General features: G+C 53.0%; 4 protein-coding genes across 4 annotated transcripts; 2 read left to right on the top strand and 2 right to left on the bottom strand.

Annotated features, from left to right (window-relative positions):
• Nucleotides 1-925: 925 nt before the first annotated feature.
• Nucleotides 926-5,220, bottom strand: VDAG_04539 (lovastatin nonaketide synthase; the record flags this gene model as incomplete). The annotated part of the gene is made up of 4 exons (XM_009650986.1): nt 926-3,088; nt 3,905-4,396; nt 4,452-5,098; nt 5,181-5,220. The coding sequence occupies 4 exons, from the start codon at nt 5,218-5,220 to the stop codon at nt 926-928; spliced, it is 3,342 nt and encodes a 1,113-aa protein (XP_009649281.1).
• A 789-nt stretch (nt 5,221-6,009) lies between these two features.
• Nucleotides 6,010-8,408, bottom strand: VDAG_04538 (uncharacterized protein; the record flags this gene model as incomplete). Its single annotated transcript, XM_009650985.1, has 5 exons — nt 6,010-6,558; nt 6,748-6,901; nt 6,964-7,778; nt 7,886-8,052; nt 8,402-8,408. 5 exons carry the CDS (start codon nt 8,406-8,408, stop codon nt 6,010-6,012), a joined length of 1,692 nt encoding a protein of 563 aa, XP_009649280.1.
• A 10,013-nt stretch (nt 8,409-18,421) lies between these two features.
• VDAG_04537 (uncharacterized protein) lies at nt 18,422-18,868 on the top strand (the record flags this gene model as incomplete). Its single annotated transcript, XM_009650984.1, has 2 exons — nt 18,422-18,642; nt 18,784-18,868. 2 exons carry the CDS (start codon nt 18,422-18,424, stop codon nt 18,866-18,868), a joined length of 306 nt encoding a protein of 101 aa, XP_009649279.1.
• A 1,748-nt stretch (nt 18,869-20,616) lies between these two features.
• On the top strand, nt 20,617-22,429 carry VDAG_04536 (uncharacterized protein; the record flags this gene model as incomplete). Its single annotated transcript, XM_009650983.1, has 3 exons — nt 20,617-20,826; nt 21,098-21,411; nt 21,491-22,429. 3 exons carry the CDS (start codon nt 20,617-20,619, stop codon nt 22,389-22,391), a joined length of 1,425 nt encoding a protein of 474 aa, XP_009649278.1. The 3' UTR covers nt 22,392-22,429.
• Between the last annotated feature and the right edge of the window lie 4 nt (nt 22,430-22,433).

The raw sequence follows: 22,433 nt of genomic DNA, 5'->3' as shown, positions 1-22,433 counted from the left end.
ACGTGGTGCGCAATTGAGGTTGATGATGATATCGTCTGGTCAAGCTTGGCTTCTTCCTGTTGGAGAGGGTCAAGTGCGGAAAAGGTGTATGTGTACCGTATTCCGTGAATATTCTACAGCGTAGGAGGATGCTTAGAGCTCCCTACCTTCAGGTACAGTCATGCGACAAAAAAAAAACGACGGATTTCCGTTCCCACACGAAAACACATAGTTTTCTAACCTCTATTACTTATTCTATAGATCACTATAAATAATGATTCTAATAATACTAGTAGAACTTTACTGAATCTATAGCGTCTACTACTTAGATTATGAATTGCTAATCTATTTATTTTATAATAGTATTCTAACGGTTAAATCAGTATCTTTTCATAACGGCAATCCGTCGTTCTTTTTGTCTCCCCACTGTACCTATGTATCTAGTAGGTAAGCTAGAGACACTGAGCACACGGGCAACCTGCCACCAGATGAATGCCACTGACCAAATGAATGTCACCACCAAGACTTCCAACCATCACTCTGGCTGTCTGGTAGGCCACTCAAAAGTACGCCAATATGTTCGAATACGGAAGCATGGCAACCGTCTTTTGCACCTGTGCTCGATCTGTCACATCCATTTTGACAATACGGACGTTGGCTCCGGTCGACCGCAGTTCCTTGAGCCAATGCGGATCTTGGGCCGGATTACGACTAGCAAGTACAATATGGCGAGCACCGCCACGGATCATAAAGCGACAGTGCGACTGGCCAAGCTCACCAGCCATTTCAACAAGGAAGTATGTTTTGGCAGTGGAGAAGAGGCTGCTTGTTTCGAGGGGTCGGATGACTGCGCTGACTGGCTCATGGCGTTCCCAATCCAATACCAGAGACAGACGGTGCCGATTAGCCAGAAGCTGACGCGGAGCTTCAGCAATGTTAAGAACCATTATGGCAGATAATTCGCTGGCTTCTTCTTTGGCTGATGAATGGTACGTGTCATGCGCTTTGCCCAGTACAGCAGCGACCTCCTTGCTAGGTTCGTGAAGAAGACTTCTAGGATCATAGGTCTGAATGACGCAAAACACGGCAGGAATTCCACAATCGTTTCGAGGTTTTCCTTTGACAAGTTGATGACCAGTGATGTGTCCTTAGGGATCAGTCTTCGGGCGACTCGAGCAGCGGCCCGAGGATGCAACATGATCCAGTCTTCTCGGTTCTTTTCGTCAACCGAGTCGACAGCGACGAACAGAATGCTGTGCCCTGTTCCAGCTGCTACAGCGGAGATGGCGTGGGCCATGCCCACTGTAGCCCCGAAGACAAGGGTCGTACCGTGCTGAGGAACCCTGCGGACCACTTGCAAAGCAATTAGGGCAGATGCCGTGCCCACCAGGCTTTCACCATTGATAGCTTGCGCGTCGCAGCACTCTAGAAGGCTTTCTGTGGGGGCAACGACCGTTGAAGAATCGATTGCAGACAGTACGAGAACCTCGCCGACATCTGCTAGCTGACCTGAGCTTTGTACACGACCGAAACAAAGGAAGCATGGGTTTTCGACACCAGTTTGCAACGCCAACGAGAACTTGACATCGACCGCCGTATACCTTTCAGGAACCGAGAGGCTGTCACCAGTGAGCAGCTGTGGTAGCTGCGAGGAGGGGTCACTAGAGTCGATGGTGATCCTCTCCGTTGTGACAAGTTTGCTTATTTTCCGACGCTTGGCGTTAAGTGTCTCGTTGGCAACGTGGTCGGGCACAATACGAGGCACAAGTATCTCATCGCCTTTGACCAGGACCTCTGGCTCTTCGCTCCAGAGCATTTCTTGCGTAGTCGTCGACGACGCCAATGTGAAGGCCATTAGAAGAACGTGGCGCACAAGCACGTCAGCGTTCCACGCCTCAGGCCGGTCGAAATCGAGATAATGCATGTTTCCGTGCGGCAATTCCACTGCGACCAGCATCTCTATGTCGACGCTCTCTGGATGCTCATCGATAAGCTTTAGGATGGTCTCACGGTCGTCATCCAACCACCCTTCACGCAGGATCGCATGCCTTTTCTCCCGAGTTGTGGACAACGTGGTATGTATGTAGCTGAACAACTCTTGGTGGTACCACGATGCGGACTTTAGGTCCTGGGCGGAGAGCTCGCGAATGAGGTTTTGCATGTAAAACAGAGTGATTCGCTCACACGCGTCTATCACAGTCGAGGAAGCAGCCTCATTGGCTGGAGTCGGCGGTGTGACAGCAAGACCGTAGGCGCTGTCAACGTCCCAGATGGTCTTGACAAACAGGTTACGGTCTTCAGACGGCTGTGGTTCGGCAATCGCTTTGAGTATCAGGCCATCGATCTGAATACCGCAACTCTGCGTTTCGTTGGTTTTCTTAGCACATAAGCTGATGTCAACCTCAACAACGCCAGCATTTGCAGTCGACATCATGGCCTCAATTTCGATATTCGTTGAGCCGGGCTCGTCCTCGTAGTTCTGGTTGGGATTGATGAAGGCTCGTCGAATTCCAACTGGGAGCAAGGGGCTTCTCATTGACTTCTCTGCGGTGGAAAGAAAGGTCCCTAGCCCGACCTGGAAAGCAACGTCAAGAACAGCAGGGTGTAGGGAGCAACCAATGGCGATGTCATCGCTGGACCAAGAAGCGGATGCCTTGGCATGACCCCAAGATCTACTGATGGAATGCAATGCGCGAAACGCTCCATCGTAGCCAAGGTCGATCTCCGAAACAGCTCGATAAAATCTGTCGGTGTCCAGAGGTGTAAGTTCGGTCTGTGATATAGGATTTGCAGGCAAATCTTCAGATCCAGTAGGACCAAGATGGATGAATAAACGGGCATCGCACGTCTTGTCCAAAACGCGTTCATACGAGCAGCTACAAGCAACGAACTCGGCTTCTAAGCTTGAGCCGTCTGACACCGATGTGTGAAGCGTCTGGCTGCGCATCGTGAAGACGACTTCAACTCCTTTGTCCTCGCCGATGACCAGTGCTTTGGGTATATTCATATCTCTGGCCTCAACCAGTTTAATGGGGCGGCCCTGGACGAAGGCTTTGGACGCCTCTACGGCGATACTGACATAGCCGGCTCCAGGAAAGAGAATTTGTCCCTAGAACGTATGCCCTATCACCCGCGGCATCTCTTTCACGTAGAAGAAGTTTCGCTACGTCTTCTCGTATAGAGTATCCTCACGCTGACGGCCGAGCAAAGTATATAGTGGCTTACCACCTATACGCATATTACGTGAGAGACGGGATTCTAGCTAGTATACTTGGTCATGGTCCTACGTATACGTAGGCAAGCCCTTAAGAGGGGTCCGTTGCCTGGGCAAGTTGAAACTCTCTCGCCAAGCACTAAAGTCGATGGCAGAGGGCCTCAGGTAGCTCCAAGCCGTCCCGAGGGCCGTTGATATACTCTTAATGCCACCTTTCTCGCGCTCTAAGCAGCCGACGTAGGGAATAGGAGGCATCGATAATAACTTAATAGATTAGCTTACTAGACCCTTTAAAGCCGGATATAGTCTAACTTCGATTACGATCGCAAAATATACCGGAAAGCTCTAGACTATAAGCTGAATAGCGTCGGAGAATAGGACTGGTTGGACTATATTATTAACCTAGTACTAGTCTTCTTAATCTTTTTAATAAGCAGAATGAGTGACTATGTTAGTGTTGTTCCGCATACTGGAGAACTATATGTATGCGTTGTCCTTAGCTGGCTTGCGGACTTGCACCTTAAGCTGCTAAAGAAGGACTAGGTAAGCTTCAGCGTACTTAAGCATGTAATGTGAATAGTAGGCTGTATCGACTATGAGCTGCCTAGCCTGGATTTTCTTTGCCGTTAAGACACCCTTAGTCTCTTCGATAGCGTCCAAGTTACTAGATAGAGTGACGCTAGAGGGCGCGTTGCTCGCTGCCATACTGACCCGTCCCTTGAATCGGGCCTCTGAGCAGAGCGACTTAGCATCTTGAAAGGTCAAGGCTGCCGCTATCATGCCTCCCGCCTTCCCACCCGGCCCCTTTGCCAGATGGGCCACTTGACCGCGGTAGTACGCGATACCCATGGCATGCCTTCGGCTCAGAAGTCCAGCTGCATACGCAGCACCGGTCTCGCCAGACGAGTGGCCAACAACGGCAGCGAACTCCATGCCGACTGTTTTCAGGAGGTCGACAAGGGCAATCTGAAGGGCCGTGCAAAGAGGTTGGGAGATGACGGCCTGCGAGAGACGCGAAACCTTCTCTTCCGCAACCAGTTCCTCAATCAATGACCAAGTAGGACCTTCAGGAAGTGATTTCAAGTCGACCTCGCATTTTTGAATGGACTGGCTGAAAGTTTTGCAGTGTTGCACCAAGTGTCGGCCCATCTGGGCAGCTTGAGCACCGTGTAATAGCCAATCCACGTTAATTACCTTCGTCACCTAATTGTAGAAGCTCAAAGGCAGAGCTAGTTGGAGTTTTGGATATTGAACTGACCTGTTTTGTGAAGATACCGAGGATCCCTGGCTGCTTGGTCGCACCGGGCTCATTCAAGGCCCTGACGCCAAACGACTCACTGGATTGTGCGCTTGATGCGAGTTTGACATGTTCCTCCAGGCTGTCTAGTAGTGTCTGGCGACTTGTCGTCGCCGGAATCACTATTCTGTATGTCAAAGCGCTTCGCTTTGAATGCAGCACGCTGCTCAAGGAATCCAAATCCAGTGCCGGGTTAATGCGCAGATGGTCTGAGGTTTGTCGAAGTGACTGGGAAGGTGACGTGCGACTCCTGGCTAAAAACACAAACGGGCCGACGAGACCGAATTTATCAGCTTCTTGCCTAGCTACCAATGTGGCAGCGGCCGTTTGTTGCGAGGACGGAAAAGTCTCAGTAGGAGTGTCATAGCTTTCGACAATAGTGTGGGCATTTGTGCCGCCAAAGCCAAAGCTGTTGACGCTGGCGCGACGAGGCTGACCATGGGTATCCGGCCACGCCAGGGGCGACGTAGGCACGCAGAGGTTTGTGTAGAAAGGTTTGACGGCTGGGTTTAGCGCATCGAAATGGATGTTGGGTGGGATGACGCCGTGTTGGACCGCGAGGGATGCCCGAAGAAGGCCGGCTAATCCAGCGCAGCCTTCGAGATGACCTGAAACACCGTGGTCTGGTATGTCTCAGGTAACTCGACTGCCTGCTCATCATAAGCTGCAAGTAAAGATCTACGAGCTCACCGCAAGGTAAAACCAGGGCTGTAAATCGGGTGTCTTGCATAACAGAATACGTGCAGTATGGTTTGATCACGTAGTATTTAAAGACGCATGCGTTCGGGCTGTTTCATCGACGTCGTAATCACGGTGACTGGTGTCGCCAACCTAATACCTCGCTTACACGCTGCAGTGGAACATACCCAAGGACAAGACGAGGAGTCTCTGAGTAGACGTCTGGACTTTGCAACTGAACGCCTCTCTCACTCCCTGTAGACGGGCCTCATGCTTCATGACGCAGTGATACTCTAAATCCCATAACAAAGAGTGGAACTCATCACGGTTTTTTTGGTATTGCGCAAACCATGTTGTCTTGGATCTTGACGCAGACGATACTCGCATGGATGACATGTGCCTTGCGTTCGATATCTCAACAGTAAACACCATTACCGAGATGCTGATAGGTGATTATGAACTGTCGCAGACTTTTCAGGTGACATGAATCAACAATCTGCTCAGCCAAGCAGGGTACGACTTCAGGCCGTGTTGAATTGGTGAACATCTCTTTTCTTACTGACTGATTCAGACCTCCACTCTTCACTCAACATGACGATATTGACTGGCTCAGAAGACGCACGACGTCGTTCGTCCGGAGGTACTTGATCCGATATTGCTAAGCCATGTGGCATCACGGTGCGATCAGAGTGAATAATCAACGGAATCAATCCTGAACTCCTATTGAACCGATTGATGACCAAGCTATGCTGCTGCTTCCTCCCTCTGCCCCCCTTGGACAGAGCTCATGCCAACTTTCAGCAACCATGTCATACTCCTTGGTCATCATTTTCCTATTGCTTCAGACGAAATGATAGGGCTTGAGAGTCCTGGCGATTTCGGCCTGGCTCATCTGTTTGCCGAGAAGGGACCAATTGTCACAGTCGCTCTCCCGAATGGTACCGAGCGAGCGAAGGTGCCAAACCCAAGCCCTCCACGGGAACCTGCCATACTGCTGCGTGATCCAGAACATGTCGACGAATGGCTTGACGCAAGGCTGGCGGTTCATCCACGGCACGATGATCAGATTGAGCCGGGCAATGAGAACGTGCATCCGGCGCAGACCCGCGCGGTACTCCGGGATGACTTCCTTCCAGAGGCACGTGTTGCAGTGACGAAGCGGCACCTCGCACCATCCGATCTCAATGCCAGTGGTGAGCACCATGTTGCACAGAGGCCCGTTGTGAGAGACGTGCTCCCTGAGCCATTCGACGTGCTCCTGAACCTTGTTGAGATGATATTGCTGCTGGCGAGTCATGCCGTAGGCGACAGCAAGAACGTACTGGTTTACGTTGCATTGGATATGGGTAAGGTGGAAGGGCGAGCCAGCATTTCTCTCGCACTCGTCGACCTCTGGGAAAGGACAATGTGGTTAGCAAATGCATTGCACACTGGGCAAAGACTACCCACTATGGTTGTAAAGAAACCTGAAGACCTGGCCAACAACGCCAGAAGGTCCGTCTCCGAGACAGATGTAGACAGGTTTGCCGTCCTAAACCCGTGTCAGTACTAATTATCAGCTTTTTGATACAAGACATACCTTGTTCGGGGGAGGCAGGCCGCCCGGACGACTAAACCAAGTCGATTCTCTGATGAGCAGCTCGCGATGAACCGGAATCTCAGTCTCTCCAGTGACCTCATCGGGCTTTGTGAAGAACATGATGACGTCGGCCGTGTCCTGGGTAAGCGAGAGTCTGCTTGTGGTTAGCTGGGGGTTGTGATGAAGCAAAGAACCGCAGATCAGGAAGCAACTCACTTCTGGAGACGGCGAAGATCAAGAGCAGACTGCACGGCCCACTGAACCTGGGCTCTGCGCTCTTCCACGGTGAGCCTCGAAGGGTGAGGCTCGCTGTTGGGCAGCTGCGGGGCAGCAGAGAGCTTGTAGCCTTCCATGATGCCAGTGAAGGCGTCAGTGGTTTCGACAGCTTTACCTTTGCCCTTCGGATCATTTCCGTCCTGCTGGGCAGGAGCCGAAATTGTCTTGTTGTCGGCGGCGTCCGGTCCCTGGGCCTTCCCGTTCTTCTGGGCCTCCTTGCCCTTGACAGCGATGATATCATCAAGGCTCTTTTCGATGATGTTGTTGACACACTCGTCAACGTTCTCTGGGGCCACGCCTTTGAGGCGGACCATCAGACCAAGTTGAGTGCCGAAGTCACCAAGAGCCAGTTTGAACTCTTCAACCCTGGACATGGAAGCTCCGGCGGAAGGAGCGGCAGACGAGGACGAGGCACCCTCGTTGGGAGCAGGACCGGGAGCGGTGCCGGCCGAGTTCTGAACGGGCACCTCGGGGGCAACCACGATGTTTTCTTCAGCTGCCATGATGATATTGTTGTTGTTGTGGCTAGCGTTGAGCTCAGTCTTAACCTTGGGCTCACAGTCGTTGTCACTGTCGGTGTCGTAGGAAAGAGGAGGACCAAATTCCTCCAAGGTGGCGGCGGTGACTTTGTTGGCTTCGTTCTCCGCCCACGAGAATTTGACGCCCTCTTCAAGGGCCTCTGCGGTGGTCTCTGCGGCCTTGCGTGCGATGGCGGCCCAAGTCGCCATTGTCGGTGCTATGCTGCGGCGGTGATTCTGGTTGTTGCAGTTGTTGTTGTGAGACGCGGATGGCGACGGTCGGCAGTGTGGGTTGGCGGACCGTTGGTGGATAGGCAGAAGCACGTCTGGGTGGAATAACTCACTGGGAATAAAGCCTGGGCCATCTTGGGAACGCGAAGCAAACTCTTGAGGAAGGAGCGCGATTCCCTCGCATTCACTGCAAGACTTAACATGGCAGCCGGGTACGAGTGAATGGCGCGCGACAACATATGTGGACATAGCAGCGGGATGCCTGAAGAGCCGAAGAGTCCTATTCACTTCAATGTAGCATAGCAACCAATATGGTTTTAGCGATATGTCAAAGTCCTTTGCTTTGGACGCTATCTTCTTGCTTGAACACTCATGGCAATGGTTGTACTTTCTTTGTGTTGACAGCTTGTACAGCTTTTGTTTGAAGTTTACAACCAAGCTTTCTCAAGTACAATCATGTGAGTTTAACTACAACCTTTCAAGCACAGCCTTTTGATAATCTTCATTCACAGTCACTCTGTGTTAACGAAATGCATCATCATCAAGACAGTTCAACAGATTATACGGATGTGAACTACGGAAGCCATGAGATCTGCCAGTCCTATCTCATGAGTCTGAGCTCCTCGTACCCGTCATTTCCTTTCATTCTTGAATGCTGTGTTGATCCCGGCGGTCGGGTTTAGGATCGGAAAACGGCATATAGCAAGACCATGGACGAAAGTTTTCGTCAAACACGCCCTGCAGAGTACCACCTTAGAAAAATAATCTACCATCGCGAATGGTACTTGCAATAAAGACAGCATATTGAAGACCAATCGATCAAGTTCCATTCTGTAAGAGCCAGTGAAAATACGGAAAAGCGCCCCAAGCCAGACCTACCCAGACCTCAAGGCCACTCCATCTACCCTCGGCATCTATGAGAGTAAAATTGATGAACGACATCAAGTCCAGATAGAGCTGTATAGATTCCACGGGCCGGACGACGGTTGTGTCCAGCTGCCGGCCGCATTTGCCTCAAGCTCGAAGTAAAGTATCGCGCCATCAAACCATTTGTGTTGACTTGACCGTTTTTTGCAATCGAAATCCATTTTCTTGCTGTCTCTCTAGACACCAGGGAGATCTTCCATGGCGGAATCGAGTTTGGCGACAATGTCAGTGATAGAATACGACGTATAGAGTCCAGTAGTATTGGACGTGTCACTATCGTGCTAGGTCCCAATGCTGCATCGTGGCCTTGTGTGAAGCATGCAATAGTTGATGGATCAATTTATAATGTGCATGAACACCAGAACGGCATCACAGAAATCCTTCCCGCATGGCACGGTTTGCATACTACCATGAACTTGCTCCCTGTCAGATCAAATGACGTGGCTTCTTCTGCGTAACCCTGCCCCATCCAACCTTTGGTTTCTCTCCTCGCACTTCTCCGTACACAAGGAAGTCGATCAAGTCCGAAAGCTCACCAGCTGCATTCAATGACTACTCAAAAGACAGGAGCTATATCCGAACCCGATGGAGACAAGGTATCCTCCGTCACCTACGAACAAAAGGCCAGCCTTTCTCAGTCGCCATGTGGCCAAGGTCAGCCCCCTCCAAGGACGCTTGCAGCGCCATATGGCAGTGTCGACAGAATACTGCAGATATGCGCCATCGCGTATCGGCAATAGCTGGCTGCTGAAACTTAATGGTCCAGAGACAGACTCCTGCGAGGTGAAATAGGGTTCCATACATATGATGCGAGAGCCCTAGGTGTCAGTCGCGTTGTGCGGGCGTTGTGCAGACGCTGTATGATCGATTGCCCTGTTGCTATGGGGGTGCATACTTAGTTACCGCGCTTGGGTGCTGGTGCTGGTGCTGGTGCTGATGCTGGTGCTGGTGCTGGGGTCTAGGTGGCCAGAGCCATCAATTTACCAGAGGCAAAGCAGGGGTACGCACCGACTGTCTACCTCACACGATCCAAATTCAGCCAGCCAGGAGGAGCTCTACACTTGCCGTGGGAACCTCTCCCCCCAAGGGGCAGGTGAGCGTTTGCTTCGGCAAGAGCTCGACTGGACCCTCGTCAGCCTGCAGGAGCTTGGCTGGACCCTGCCTAGAACCTGCCTCGACTGGCTGGCCCCCTTCTCTTTCCTCTACCTCCCTCCCTCCTAGGTACCTACCAAAGGTAGCTACCTAGGTAGGTAGATAAGTACCTTAGCTCAGTCGTGGTGAGGTACCTACTTACCTACCCCTACCTTAGAAAAGGTAGGTCGGTAGGAAGAAGCAGGAAGCTCCCTAGGAACTTTTTGATTCTGGATACAGTAAGCCTTGTTCAGTGTCGGAGCGTTGTTAGAGCAGAGTGAAGAGGTCTTCTACACGTGGCCCGCAGATAGGTAGAAGATCGGTAGGGGGTTGGAATACATCTGAAATGTGGCCCTCCGCAGCTTGGAGGGCCCTCCGCAACCTATACACACACACACACAAGTTTATTACGCCTGGTGGCCTAGAGCCAATAAGGCACTATTTGCTATTGTACACGGTCGCTTCCTCTAGTCTGTCCGAATCTCCCAAGCCCATAATAGGTCATCTTTCCGCTCTTGCTTTCTCGTCTTCTGTCTTGCCGCCGGTTTCTCGTGGGGTTTAGATTGTATTGGCAAGCTGCTTGAAGGCTATTCTTCAAGTGTTCAGAGTCCTATCTACGGCGACTGAAGCGGCGCTTACTGTTGTTGACACGAGGTGTGGGTGTTAGGTTCGGTTAGTAGAAGAAGGGGGGGTTTTGGTGTGTTAGGCCCCCGCAAGGGATCACACGTTCTCCAGTCGGCCCGTGGCCTTCGCAAAGCGTATCGTAGCTCGGACTGCTTTCATGTCCGGCTTCCAATCATCACCATCTGATGTCGTCTTACCTCCCAAATGGAAGGAGATGTTGTCTCTTTGTGTGCCAGGGCGCATGAGTGTCTCGGCTCGTTGTGTTGCCCATCGTGTGCATCGGAGGAGAAAGTGCTCCACCGTCTCTCTCGCTTGTCCGCATGCGCATTGGGCTGAAGCTACTGCCCTGATTCGGAAAAGTGAGGCGTTCAGTCTCGCCATGCCTGTCCTGAGCTGGGCCAGCATGCTCGCCTCCATCCAGGAAAGGTTATCATATAGTTCTCGAGTGTGCTTGCCGGGTAGTGCTATGTCGACTTCCTTCGAGAGTTTTCCAACATTATCTGGTAGTCGTCTTTCCACACGTAGTTTGCGCCTTGCAGCGTTGAGGGTGGTGGATCGCATCTTTGGGAACTGTTTTTCAGGCAAGGCGCCATCTCGGCTGGCCTTGCGTGCTTCTCCTTTCGCTTTCTTCAGGAGGTCGTCGTCGAGATGGCTCGGAAGCCACACGACTGAGATGGTGTTCCCGGTTTCTCGCAGTCGGGTGATCGCCTCGTAGATGCAGCGAACGTACTCTTGTCCAGACTGTTGTTGGGGGTTTCGAAGTGTCAGCACCGCGGCTTTGTTGCTTGTCAGTAGCGTCACGGTCTGCCCCCTCAGCTGCGGCAGAAATCGCAACGCGTATGCTGCCGCTACCAGTTCTCCGGAAAATGGGTTCTGATCGGTCCTCATGCCGTGGGTGAAGGAAAACGTCTCGAGCCTCGTCCCTGGCCCCTTGACGGTTCCACCGACGCCGACCACCTCGTTTCGTGCCGAGCTGCTCACAGCGATGCGCACCGTGGCCTCCTCATCGACCCGCGTCAGTGTTGCATCCTCGTCGTTCCATTCAGTGACGGTCTGCACTCTTTCCATCCACGGCGGCAGTGTGAATGGGTTGATTGTTTCCAGGTCCTCCATTGGAATTTCGTTGAGCGAAGTTGCCAGTTGGAAAAATGGTGAGCGGTGGAAGCGCCTGAACTTCTTTATGCGAGAGGTCAGTTTTCGAAGCGGGTTGGTCTCAGGCAATGCGTGGAGATCTGTCCATAGCTTGATGGCCCTTCTCGTGAATCGCTCTGGTGCACTGGCGATGTGAGCCTCCGCTTCTGCTACGCTTGTGGCTATCGTGACGAACGCTCCAATAATTGCCTGCGCTCCGACCTTTTGGACGCGATAGATTGCTGCTGCCGTCCGGTCTTTGCATCGGTGCCTCCAGACGTTAGAGGCATAGTCCACCACTGGGGCCACGGTGGCCGTGAATAGCTGCCGTGCTGTCGCCGGGGTCAATCCTCTCAGTCGTTTCAGCTCCATCGCAGCCTCTAGTCCCTTGGTCGCAACTCTTGCAATGTGTTCCCTGTATCTGAGTCCAATGTCCATGATCACGCCGAGGATCTTGACATGCTGTTTGGGTTTGACTGTTTGGCCCTTGATAGTGAAAGGTTCCGAATCGGACCTTTTGGCCCATCGGGTGAAGTGGATGACCGCCGTCTTGTCCGCTTCGAAAGTCGCCCCGCTTCTCTGCTCCCAGTCCAGTGCCTTCTCGATGATCGCCTCGATCCCTTTACGGTTGTCTTGCGTGGTTGGTCCAGCGACCCAGGATGTGAAGTCGTCGACAAAGGCTATAGCTCCTCCATAGCAGTTGATCTTCTGTTGTACAAGGTCGGCGTTGAAGAACAGAAACAGGATCGGTGACAGTGGCGATCCTTGCGGTAGTCCAGCCTGAGGCAGGGTCCGGACCTCTGATGCTTGGCCGTTGACCTGAATTGTCGCCGTCCGATCGGAGCAGAATGCCTCTACCCAACGGAGCAAATCTTCTGGGAGGCCCCTCGCTCTCATTCTCTGAATGAGTCTCTCTTTGCATACTCCATTGTATGCTCCCTTCACATCGAAGCTCACGAGGCTGACCACCCAACGATTTCTCCATGCTGCGTAGATTTGTTCTTGCAGCAACACCAACGCTTGTTCTGCTGACCTCTGTTTGCGGGCCCCGAAGTGGTTCGTGGGCAACAGCCCATGGGTTTCGACTGCATGGGATATCCTCTCCGCAACAACCGACTCGAGAACCTTGCCGAGCGTGGCGAGGAGCGAGATGGGCCTCCAAGCCTTGGCGATGGTGTAGTCTCCTTTGCCGGGCTTCTTGAGCGGGATGATCTTGGCATGCCTCCATTGGTCGGGGAGTACTCCTTCCTCTAGCGATGCGCGGAAAATCGCAAGGACACTGTGCTTGACGGCTGGCCAAATCTGTTTCCAGACCATCGCCGGCAACCCGTCCTCACCGGGTGCTTTCCACGATTTCGTCGCGAAAAGCCGGCGCTCGACTTCTTCCATCGTGATGTCAGGCATGGTGACAGCCGATTCGCGCTGCGGCCTCTCACCCTCCTCTTCGATGTGCTCTGGTGGGGGCGGGAAGAAAGTCGTAAGCAATTCTTCCGCTTGCTCTTTGCCGTTGGTCGTCCGTGTGCCATCAGCCTTTACAAGCTGCGGCACCTTGCCGAATGCCGCGTCGTCGCCCGACTTGAGATACTTGGCGGCCTTCCAGATGTTGTCGTTGTCGGCCAGAAAGTCGTTCCAATGGGTTTTCTTCTGTTGTCGAATGGCACCGTGGTATTGTTTCGCTGCTCCCTTGGCCGTGTTCTCCAGTGCTTCATCGTTCCGTCCTGCCCGTCTCGCTGCCCTCGCCCGGTTCCTCCAATGTGTGTGGATGTGGCGGAGCTGCGTAAGATCCGCCGTCCACCACCGCTTCGCGTGTGGCGATGGTTTGGCTTTTGGTGTCAAGGCCTGTACTGCTTCCAGCACCACTGACATGAGTCTGTCCGTCTTCTCTTGGACCGTGCCTTCCATCGGGGCTGTCTCGAGTGCAGTGGAAATTCGAGTGTTGATTTCATTCCATGGCGCGTTCTTGTACAGAGGTCGGTCCTGGATTTTCGGGGCCGGCACTGATACATCAAAAATCGTTTCGATGGTGCGGTGGTCCGACCCGTGCTCTGTTCCGTTCGTCGTACACTTGATCATGGCCGCAGCTAGGTCTTCTGATACCAGCACCAGGTCGATTGTCGACTCGTGGTCCCCGCCTTGCCAAGTCTTCGTGCCCCTCGGGAGCATGCTGCAGAGGGAGAGCTCGTTCATCAGGTCGATGATGTTGTCGGCTTCACCCTGTCGTACCGGAGACACGTCGTCTCCTCCCCATAGTTGATCGTGGCGATTGAAGTCGCCCGCAATGACCACGTCCACCACCTCTCCTGCGGCTCTCCTGGCGTCCGCGACCGCTCTACGTATGGTGTTGCACGCTTCCTGTAATGCCTGGGTGTCCATCCCCTGCACGTACACGGACACCACCAGTACCAGTTTCCCTGGAAGCCGCAACAATGCTGCTGTCATGTCCGGAGACTCTATCCGCACCTGTTCAGCCTCCAAATCCTTCCTTACCCAAAGCATGCTTCGGATCGCCCATCGTCCTTCCCCAATCGTTGGTGGGACCATCTTTGTCCATCTGTGATGTCCCATCGGCGTCGTCAACAGCCGTCCTTTGATCATCCGTGCCTGTGGTTCCTGGATCGCCAGCACCGCTACGTCCTGAATGTCCTCGTCGTTCATGAGGCTCTCGTGAACCTCGCCGCGTTTTCGCACATTGAGTTGGATCATACGGAGCGTACTACTCATTCAAAGATGGGTAGAGCTTCTTGCAGTTTCTGCTGAAAGATGCATGGGGACCTCCGCAGGGAACACACTTGAGGATAGTCTCAGTGCAGGCACTGTGGTGGTGCCCCTCCTTGGCACATTTCCCGCACACCTGGGGTCGGTCGCACTGGTGAGCTTTATGGCCGCGGCCCATCTGTTGACAGTTGTAGCACTGGTCGAGGCGAGGACGAGATTCGAAGACCTTGGTCCTCCCAGATTGTCCTCCCGCATAGGCGTAGCCCTCCGCGAGTAGCCTTTCCGCGTCCGCTCTCTTCGTGAGGTACATAACCATTGAGCCGTATGCCTTCGGGACGTCCCTGTTACTTAGCCAGCCTACTTTCGCAACTTGTACGTCGTTTTCTTTGCCAATCTCCTCCGCGGCCCCACTGCGGATGGTGTTCGCCTCATCCAAGACCACCATGCGGCTCACGTAGTCGACTTTGACAGGATAGAGTTCGTCTCGCAGCATCCTAGCTCCTCGAGGCAGCTTGGCTTCCACCAGTTGTTTCACCATGGCGTGCTCCTGCTCGTTTCTGCAGGCAATTCTGATTCGAGGCTTCTTCGGGTCCTTGGTCACGGCCAGGCAACGCCACTTGGATTGGCTTTGGTCCACCCTGACCTCGCCTTCCGTAAGGGTACGAATAGCGCCCGGTGTGAGCTGTTCACCTTGTTCGTCCTCCATCCTGGATGTGTCGATCGTGCAGAAGACCATGTCTATTGGCGTCGGTGGCGTTGTCATGGTAGCCTGCCTCGTGTTGCTGAGTTGGCCGGCCTGTGGCATCCGGGCAATGTCTGCGTAGGACGGCCCCGATCTATCCTGCCCTGCGATCGTCGTAGTGACTGTTTCGATGCTCGCACGCAGGCTCTGGGTTTCATTCGTGGTCGCATGGAGGGCTTTCCTAAGCTTCTCCACTTCGTTCTGGAGCTCTTCAATTCTTGTCGACTGTGACTGGGACTCTTCCAGGACCTTTCTCATGATCTTCGTCTGTAGTTCCATCTGTTTCTCCATAGCGCGCAGCAACGCTCTTCCGTCCGGCTGCCCTCCAAGAGTCCCGGAGATTGGTCGTCGCACCGTCGGTTTGGTACCGCGCCTATTGGCTCTTCGCTCCGTGATTTCCACATCGTCGGTCGGCTCGTTTCTGGCTTGACCCTCGGTCGCTTCATCATTGATATGTTCATCGTCGATGACTTCGTTGTCGATGGATCGATTGTCGACGACCTTGTTGCTCGGCTTGCGCGTCGATCGAAGCTGTCGTCTCACACCACCATTCCCCCATTCTCCATCCGACGCAACATGGATCGTGTCGCGTTCGTTCGCCATGGCTGCAGGTGGGGCGCCACGTGGAATGGGATCCACCAGTTCGCGTCGCGCCGTCCCACGTCAAAGACCAACCTGTCCACGATCAATCTGATGCCGTAATAAGTCTCTTCCTCTTTGAATTCTGTTCACTTTGGGTACAGACGTGATCGGTCGCGTCGTTTCGCTGCACATACAGTAGGACCCGGAATCGGCGTCCTCTGTTTACACTTCGTCAACTGTTTCCGCACCGCAACCTATACATACATATACGTTTCTCGTAGCCCTTAGCCCCTGACCGACCCCCTGCTTGGCGACTCCGCAGGGAACCCGCAGGGTCCCCTGACATTCAGCTACAGCAACCTGGGACGGACCGCAAGATCGTGGTACCAAGGTGTTGTCGCCTGCCCACTCTATTCACAATGTGATCTTGTTAGAGCAGCTAGATAAATAACGTACAGACTATATACTACGTAGCGGGTCAGAATTTATTCATTCTGACCTTGCAGCGAGAAAGACGTTGGGGGTGTAGTCGCTTTTTACCAGCCAAGGCTCCACTGATTAGTCAACCAAGCGACCAATTGAATTCATGTGCCATTTCTAGAGTGTGTGCAATGCCACAGGCAAGACAGGCTGGCTACGGCAGGTTGATCTTCATCCATCACCATCACCAACATGCCCAACATGAAGCCGACCTAGGATATGTGAACCGTTCATCGACAGCGTTCCAGGCTTGTATCCTTGAATCCATTCTCACATTGAGGATATGCGATCCTTTGCATGCCATTTAATCAAGAAGCAAAGCCTAGGCCTGCATTGCTTCGCGCGTACGCTGCGGCCATTCAGTCGAACGATAGCAACCGATGGACCGCTCTATGAGTTTATTAGCGACGTCGAACGACTAGAGGGATACCGACCCGGCGGTTATCACCCTGTTCAATTGAATAATAGGCTCCAGGAACGATACTCGATTATCGAAAAGCTCGGGCACGGATCGTACTCCACGATTTGGCTCGCACGAGATGAAAGGCTGAGCAGATACGTGGCAGTCAAGATTAGCATCGCGGACCACAGCTCCAAGGAAGCCAGGATCCTGGAACAACTTTCGGCCCATCCAGCTAATGACTAGAGTGGCTGTCTCATCCCTCCCGTCTTCGACCGTTTCGAGCTCATAGGGCCTAACGGGATACATTCGTGCCTAGTCACCACGCCGGCCAGATGCAGTCTCCTCGAGGCTCTGAAGAACTACGATATATTCCCCCTTGATATAGCCAGATCTCTCGCTGCCTAACTTGTTATAGCAGTTGCACGTATACATAGGCTAGGAACCGTTCATAGCGGTCAGTTGTGTTCGGTCTCTGTCTGGATGCCGCTAACCTTTCCCAGATATCCATCCACCTTAGCAACCTGCTCCTCCAATTGCCGGGCAAAGAAATCGATAAGCTTACCGTTAAAGAGCTCTGCGAGAAGTATAGCGACCCAGAGGCAGAGCCGGTAGTAAGGGTCGACAAGCAACCGATCACGTCGCTATCTATACCGGCATATGCCTGCACGCCAGCTTAGCTCGGGAAATATGCGGAAGAGGTTACTCTTTCTGAAGCTAAGCTTATGCTCACCGACCTTGGCACAGCCTTCTCGCCTGTTCATGAGACTCGACTGCAATCATTCACGCCTCGTAAGACCCGTCCGCCCGAACCGCGCTTCGATCCAATGACTCCCTTATCGTATGCATCCGACATTTAGAGTCTCGGCTGCATCATCTAGGAGATCCTCGGCGTGAGACCATTCCTCGACATTTTCCTCCCAGAACTAGATGATGTCACGGCAAACCAGATCTATGCTCTAGGTCCGTTGCCGGACGAGTAGTGGGAAGCTTGGGACGGGAAGTGGAAGCGTTTCGTCGCCAACGGTCAGCCGACGGAGGGAAGGCAGCCCTGGACCTTTGACCAGCGCTTCGAGGACGCGATCCAGGGCCCGAGACAACGCAGGAAGGGTGACACCATGGACGAGAGGGAGAGCAAGGCGTTCTGCGAATTAATCAGTGACATCTTGAATTTTAGGCCAGGTGAGCGGCCAACCGCGGAGGGTATACTTCGGAGCCAGTGGATGACGGAGTGGGCACTGCGGGATGCCGAGAAGACTTGGGCGTCGAGAGACTGACGGACTTTTGAGTAGTAAACCCCAGAGAGAGACACGGATTCGAGCTCTCATCCTCTTCTAGCATCAATGGTGTACATTGAATAGACCTCCAAACTGATTGAGTAGGCCAACGAGAACGTTCGAAGCAATTAGCAGCGAGAGGTAGTCTTTTGTCCTTTCGATTGCTGGGACCTGCAAGGAAAGTACGAGCGATCGCAGGTTGAGCTCAAAGTGAATGGTAGGAATAACTTCAATTACCATGAATCTGTTACATTATAGGGCTGAGGCATTGCGCCTAAGAAAGTCAATACACGGAACCGAAATAGGACTTATAATAGATGCTTCTTTGAGCAATGGAACAAACTTATTATACCCATCTGGTTGGTTCACTTACCCGAATATTCCCTTCCAGCGCCTGTCGCAGTGAATGATACCCATGTAGTTGGCTTATTTTTCCGGGCTATTTAAACTCCAACTCACCTTTCTGCAGTTCCGAACCTGCCTTGTCCAGATACCATCACCAACTTGCCCAGCTACCTAAACTACTTTTCAGCCCAACATTAAACCTGCAGATTCTCACCAAGCTCACTGCGGATAATTGCCTTCGATTCGCAGACCGCATTCTTTTGATTGGCCTCAGACGGCCATCACGCAAGCCAACATGGCGCCCCAGGAACAGACACCGAACATGCTGCAACTGATCCAGATGAACAAGAGCATTACGGAAACACAGTCTGCCATTGCCGCGGCGCAGATCAACATGGCAGAGACGCAGGGCAAAATTGCAGAGACGCAGAGCAAAATGGCCGAGACTCAGAACACCATTGCCGCCACGCAGCAGTCAATGCTCGCCACACTTGGCAGCCCAAAGCCGGAGAAGCAGTAAAGTGTGTCACAATGTCGCAGGGCCAGAGTTGAGGATGGGCTGACGTTTCCTTTCTAGACCCTGCCAAAAAAGTGTGAGGGCTCCTTGGTGGCACCGCGAGCCTTATCTGACTCTTCTCGTCTGCCTACTGATATCAGAGCGGCCATCTGGACGACGGCATTCCTTTCGGGCGTGACATGCGAGGTTCTTTGGTACAAGATCAGCGCATGGGAACTCAAATAAGTTCTCTCCTCACGGTGAAGACGTTTTATGGCGGCGATTACAAAGGGCCCCTCAGCTTTCGCAACCCGTTGCCTCCGCCCAGTATCTGCAGTGGTTTTGAAGAGGCCTGGCGCATGACTGAGGTCAATAGATACTGGTGCTTGGACTACGGGTGGCTCAAAAAAAATCGCGGCACTGTCTTTCTCTTATGGAGGTGCTGATCAGACTTGGAGGAATGGGGTCCCGTGTCAGTGCTTGGTCTAGCGTAGAGAGAAGAGGTCTTCCACACGTTGTTCGCGGACAATGGATCATAGGTGTGGGGTTAGAATACATCTGGTTTCTGGCCCTCCGCCGTCGTTATATACAGGCTCGCTTAGTCCTTAGCCACTAACCTGCCCCGTGTGCCATGGTTCCGCAGGGAAACCTGACATTCACGAAGAGCATATGGATCAAGTGATGCTATGACTGGCACATTTCAGGTTTTGCAGTAGGCTAGGTAGTCGTCGAGTATCTCTCTAGGACAAAGCCTTAGATGACGTTGTGACAGATAAAGACAAGAAGGAAAGAACAATCTTGCTCGAGGTCAACGCAGCCTTCACAAAGGAGGTGAGGGATCGAACACGAGCCTCTTAGTAAAGTACCTTAGCTACGAAGGCAAGACTCTAGACTTGTAGCTTAGCCGGATATCACCCGCGACAGGTTTCCAGCGATGAACTGGATTCCTCGCAGCCATGGTGAATCACAGTCTTGTATGATCCAATTCATGGCCACCATTGCACGCTTGTGCGAACCTTAGGTACCTAGGTAAGTACCTACCTAGGTAAGCTACTCTAGGTACCTAAGGTAGGTACCTAGGTAGGTAATTGCGCCGATTTTTGCTGCGAACCTTCCGCCTGATTCGTACCTGCTTCAAGATATACTTAAACAGTTTCCGCAACTTAGACTTTCTCCCCTTTTAACACTGCACTTTGGTAGATTCTTAGTTCTACCACACCTCTATTTTCAATTGAACGATAATTTCCTTCTTACTACCATCCCCAGTCCAATTCCACCGCTGAAGATAGTACCTCAGGTACTTTAGAGACAATGGTGACCTCGGAGGAGTTAACACAAGCTGTGTTACAGCTGACGCGGGCCACAAAGACCATCTCGGAGGTACAATGTGTCCTTGCCAACACTCAGAAAGCAATGGCAGAGACTCAGCACTCCATTGTCGTAGCACTCAGGGATCACGGCCTGGTGAGGCAACCAGGTACACCACAAGGTCTTCCCACAAAGCGCCCGCACCAGCTAATACAAAGTGCCCAGGTCATGAACGGAAAGCCATGGGTCAGCAAAAAGCCACGGTCATTGCAGACGTCTTTCCCAAATTTGAGAGCCTACCCATCGACATCAGGGTAGACATTTGGACAATGGCCTTGCCGGCTGGGAGAATATGGGACGTTTACGACGACGGGGACGATGAGAAACCTCGATTTCACAACCCTCGGCCTCCACCACGCATTCGCGGCGCATGCCGAGAAGCCTGGCGAGTTACTGAGGCCAACGGATGCTGGGCACTGGACTACATGTGGTTCAATAAATACCGCGACGTCTTCCTTGTGCCGGATGGGCTCGATTGTTCCTTCATGAGTCTCTCACTGGTCGAAAAGCTCCTCCCGAGCGTACACACGATTGCGGTTGACGAACGTGAGCATTCGATCGACTTGCTATTCACTCATCTGTACGGCCGCGGGACCGTAATATTCGTGTTTCACTTTACGTGCAAAATGCCCATCGAGCGTGCAACATACCGCACCCCTCATTTCTACACCCTTCGCGAAGGCGATTCTATCGATCATAGGTATACGCCTCTGAATACCAGCGCAGAGCGGACTTGGGGAGGTTTCAGACGCCGTCAGGAACGGGGATGGACGATGCGGGCTGCAGAGCAGGGGCTCCCGCTTTCCGGCATTCCGAAGTTTAAGGGAGTCGAGATCGTGCGTAAGGTCTCGAGGTGAGGCGGAAACTCAGTACTCAGATTCGAATATTGGTCGGCAAGGTATCCTAGACAGGACCCATCTCCCTCTGTCTAGCGACGAAATCGTTTGACTGATAGATAGACATCCAGGCTGAAGACATCCAATATCTAGACCGTCAACCGCTTCTCGTCGTTAGATTCACACCCAATTTGAATCACATGGCGATCCATGCATTGACGAAGATGGAAACCGAAGTCGGATTAGTGAGGCAGCCACTACACGGGCACAGACCACCGGCGCCAGGTGTAAACGCTTGGCGTGGCTGCCACCCATGCTGCTGATTCGTGACAGTGCTGACCCATCACGCGACCCGACCACAGCCGAACTTCATCCCGATGCTGTGAGATTCCATGGAGTTCTGGAGCCTCCTGCCTCCTCACCTCCCAAGGTCCGCCTCAAAAGGAGCTCGAGTGACGATGCCATGAACCATGCCGCCACAAGACACGATGGCGACGCAAACGATGCGCTCTCTTCCCCCCGGCGTGCTCTTCATGGACAATCCCAGGAAGGCCAAGAATCGCCTGGCACAGAGGCGGCTGCGAGGTGAGTGAGAGAGAGTGTGTCTCTCTCTCCATGCATCAGCCTCGACCACGCCCCCGGCTGACGCAGAACCAGAGAAAAGAGCACAAGAGAAGAGAGAAGCCAGCCGCCGCATCGAGGAGCTTTCCGATACGGAATTCGATGCTTGGACGACACCGTATTCATCGCATCGCGTTGATTCTTCGGACCATTTCCTCCAGCAACCCGTGTATGAGATCCACCAGACCGGGGCAGATGTCACCCCAGGCATCACATGCGATGTCTTTGACAATGCACCCAACCCGCTGAACGGCGTCGAAGCCAACCCCACAGAGCCCTACGATTATGCCTTTGAGACAGAGATCCCGTCATGGGAGGCACAGCTATTTGAGGAACTCGTCGAGTCGGGCGTTCTCGACAATGCCGCAGCCACAGGGACTGCTCCAGCCACGTTGAACGCCACAACCTCCTCCCCGCCGCCCACGAGCGACCTATGTTCAGCAAGTAATCCTGCCGACGCAACTCAACCCTCCGCCAGGTCAAAAACCAGATTCTCTCAAAGCCAAGAAGCTCTCCAGGCCTTCCGAGCCAAACTTCTATCCATCTGGACCGAACAGACCGGCTGCACAACCCTAACGAAGCACGACAAGCCTCAACCACTCTTGCACGCCGCCGCTCGTCTGGGCAACTGCGAGATGATGCAGATGCTGCTGGACCACGGCGCCGACATCAACGCCCGCGACATTGAAGGCCGCACGCCTCTACTTGCTGCCGTCGAAGCCTACAAGGGAGACGCCATCATCTTCCTGCTCGAGGCCGGTGTTGATGTCAACGCCCATGACGAGCAGGGACGGACCGCCCTATCGATGGCTGTCGAGTGCGACTGTGAAAAAGCCGTCGAACTGTTTCTCCGTCACGGAGCTGACCCCAACTTGGCAGGCTCAGACCTTCTACGATCGACGCATGCTGGTTTCACGAAAGGACAGCGAGTCATTGAGGAGTGAGCAAAGCCTTTGTCATTGATCATGATATACGAAACTACACAT

This window comes from Verticillium dahliae, genomic scaffold (genome assembly GCF_000150675.1).
Source record: "Verticillium dahliae VdLs.17 supercont1.7 genomic scaffold, whole genome shotgun sequence".
NCBI classification, from domain to species: Eukaryota; Fungi; Ascomycota; class Sordariomycetes; order Glomerellales; family Plectosphaerellaceae; genus Verticillium; species Verticillium dahliae.
This window is presented reverse-complemented; position numbering and strand designations above follow the sequence as displayed.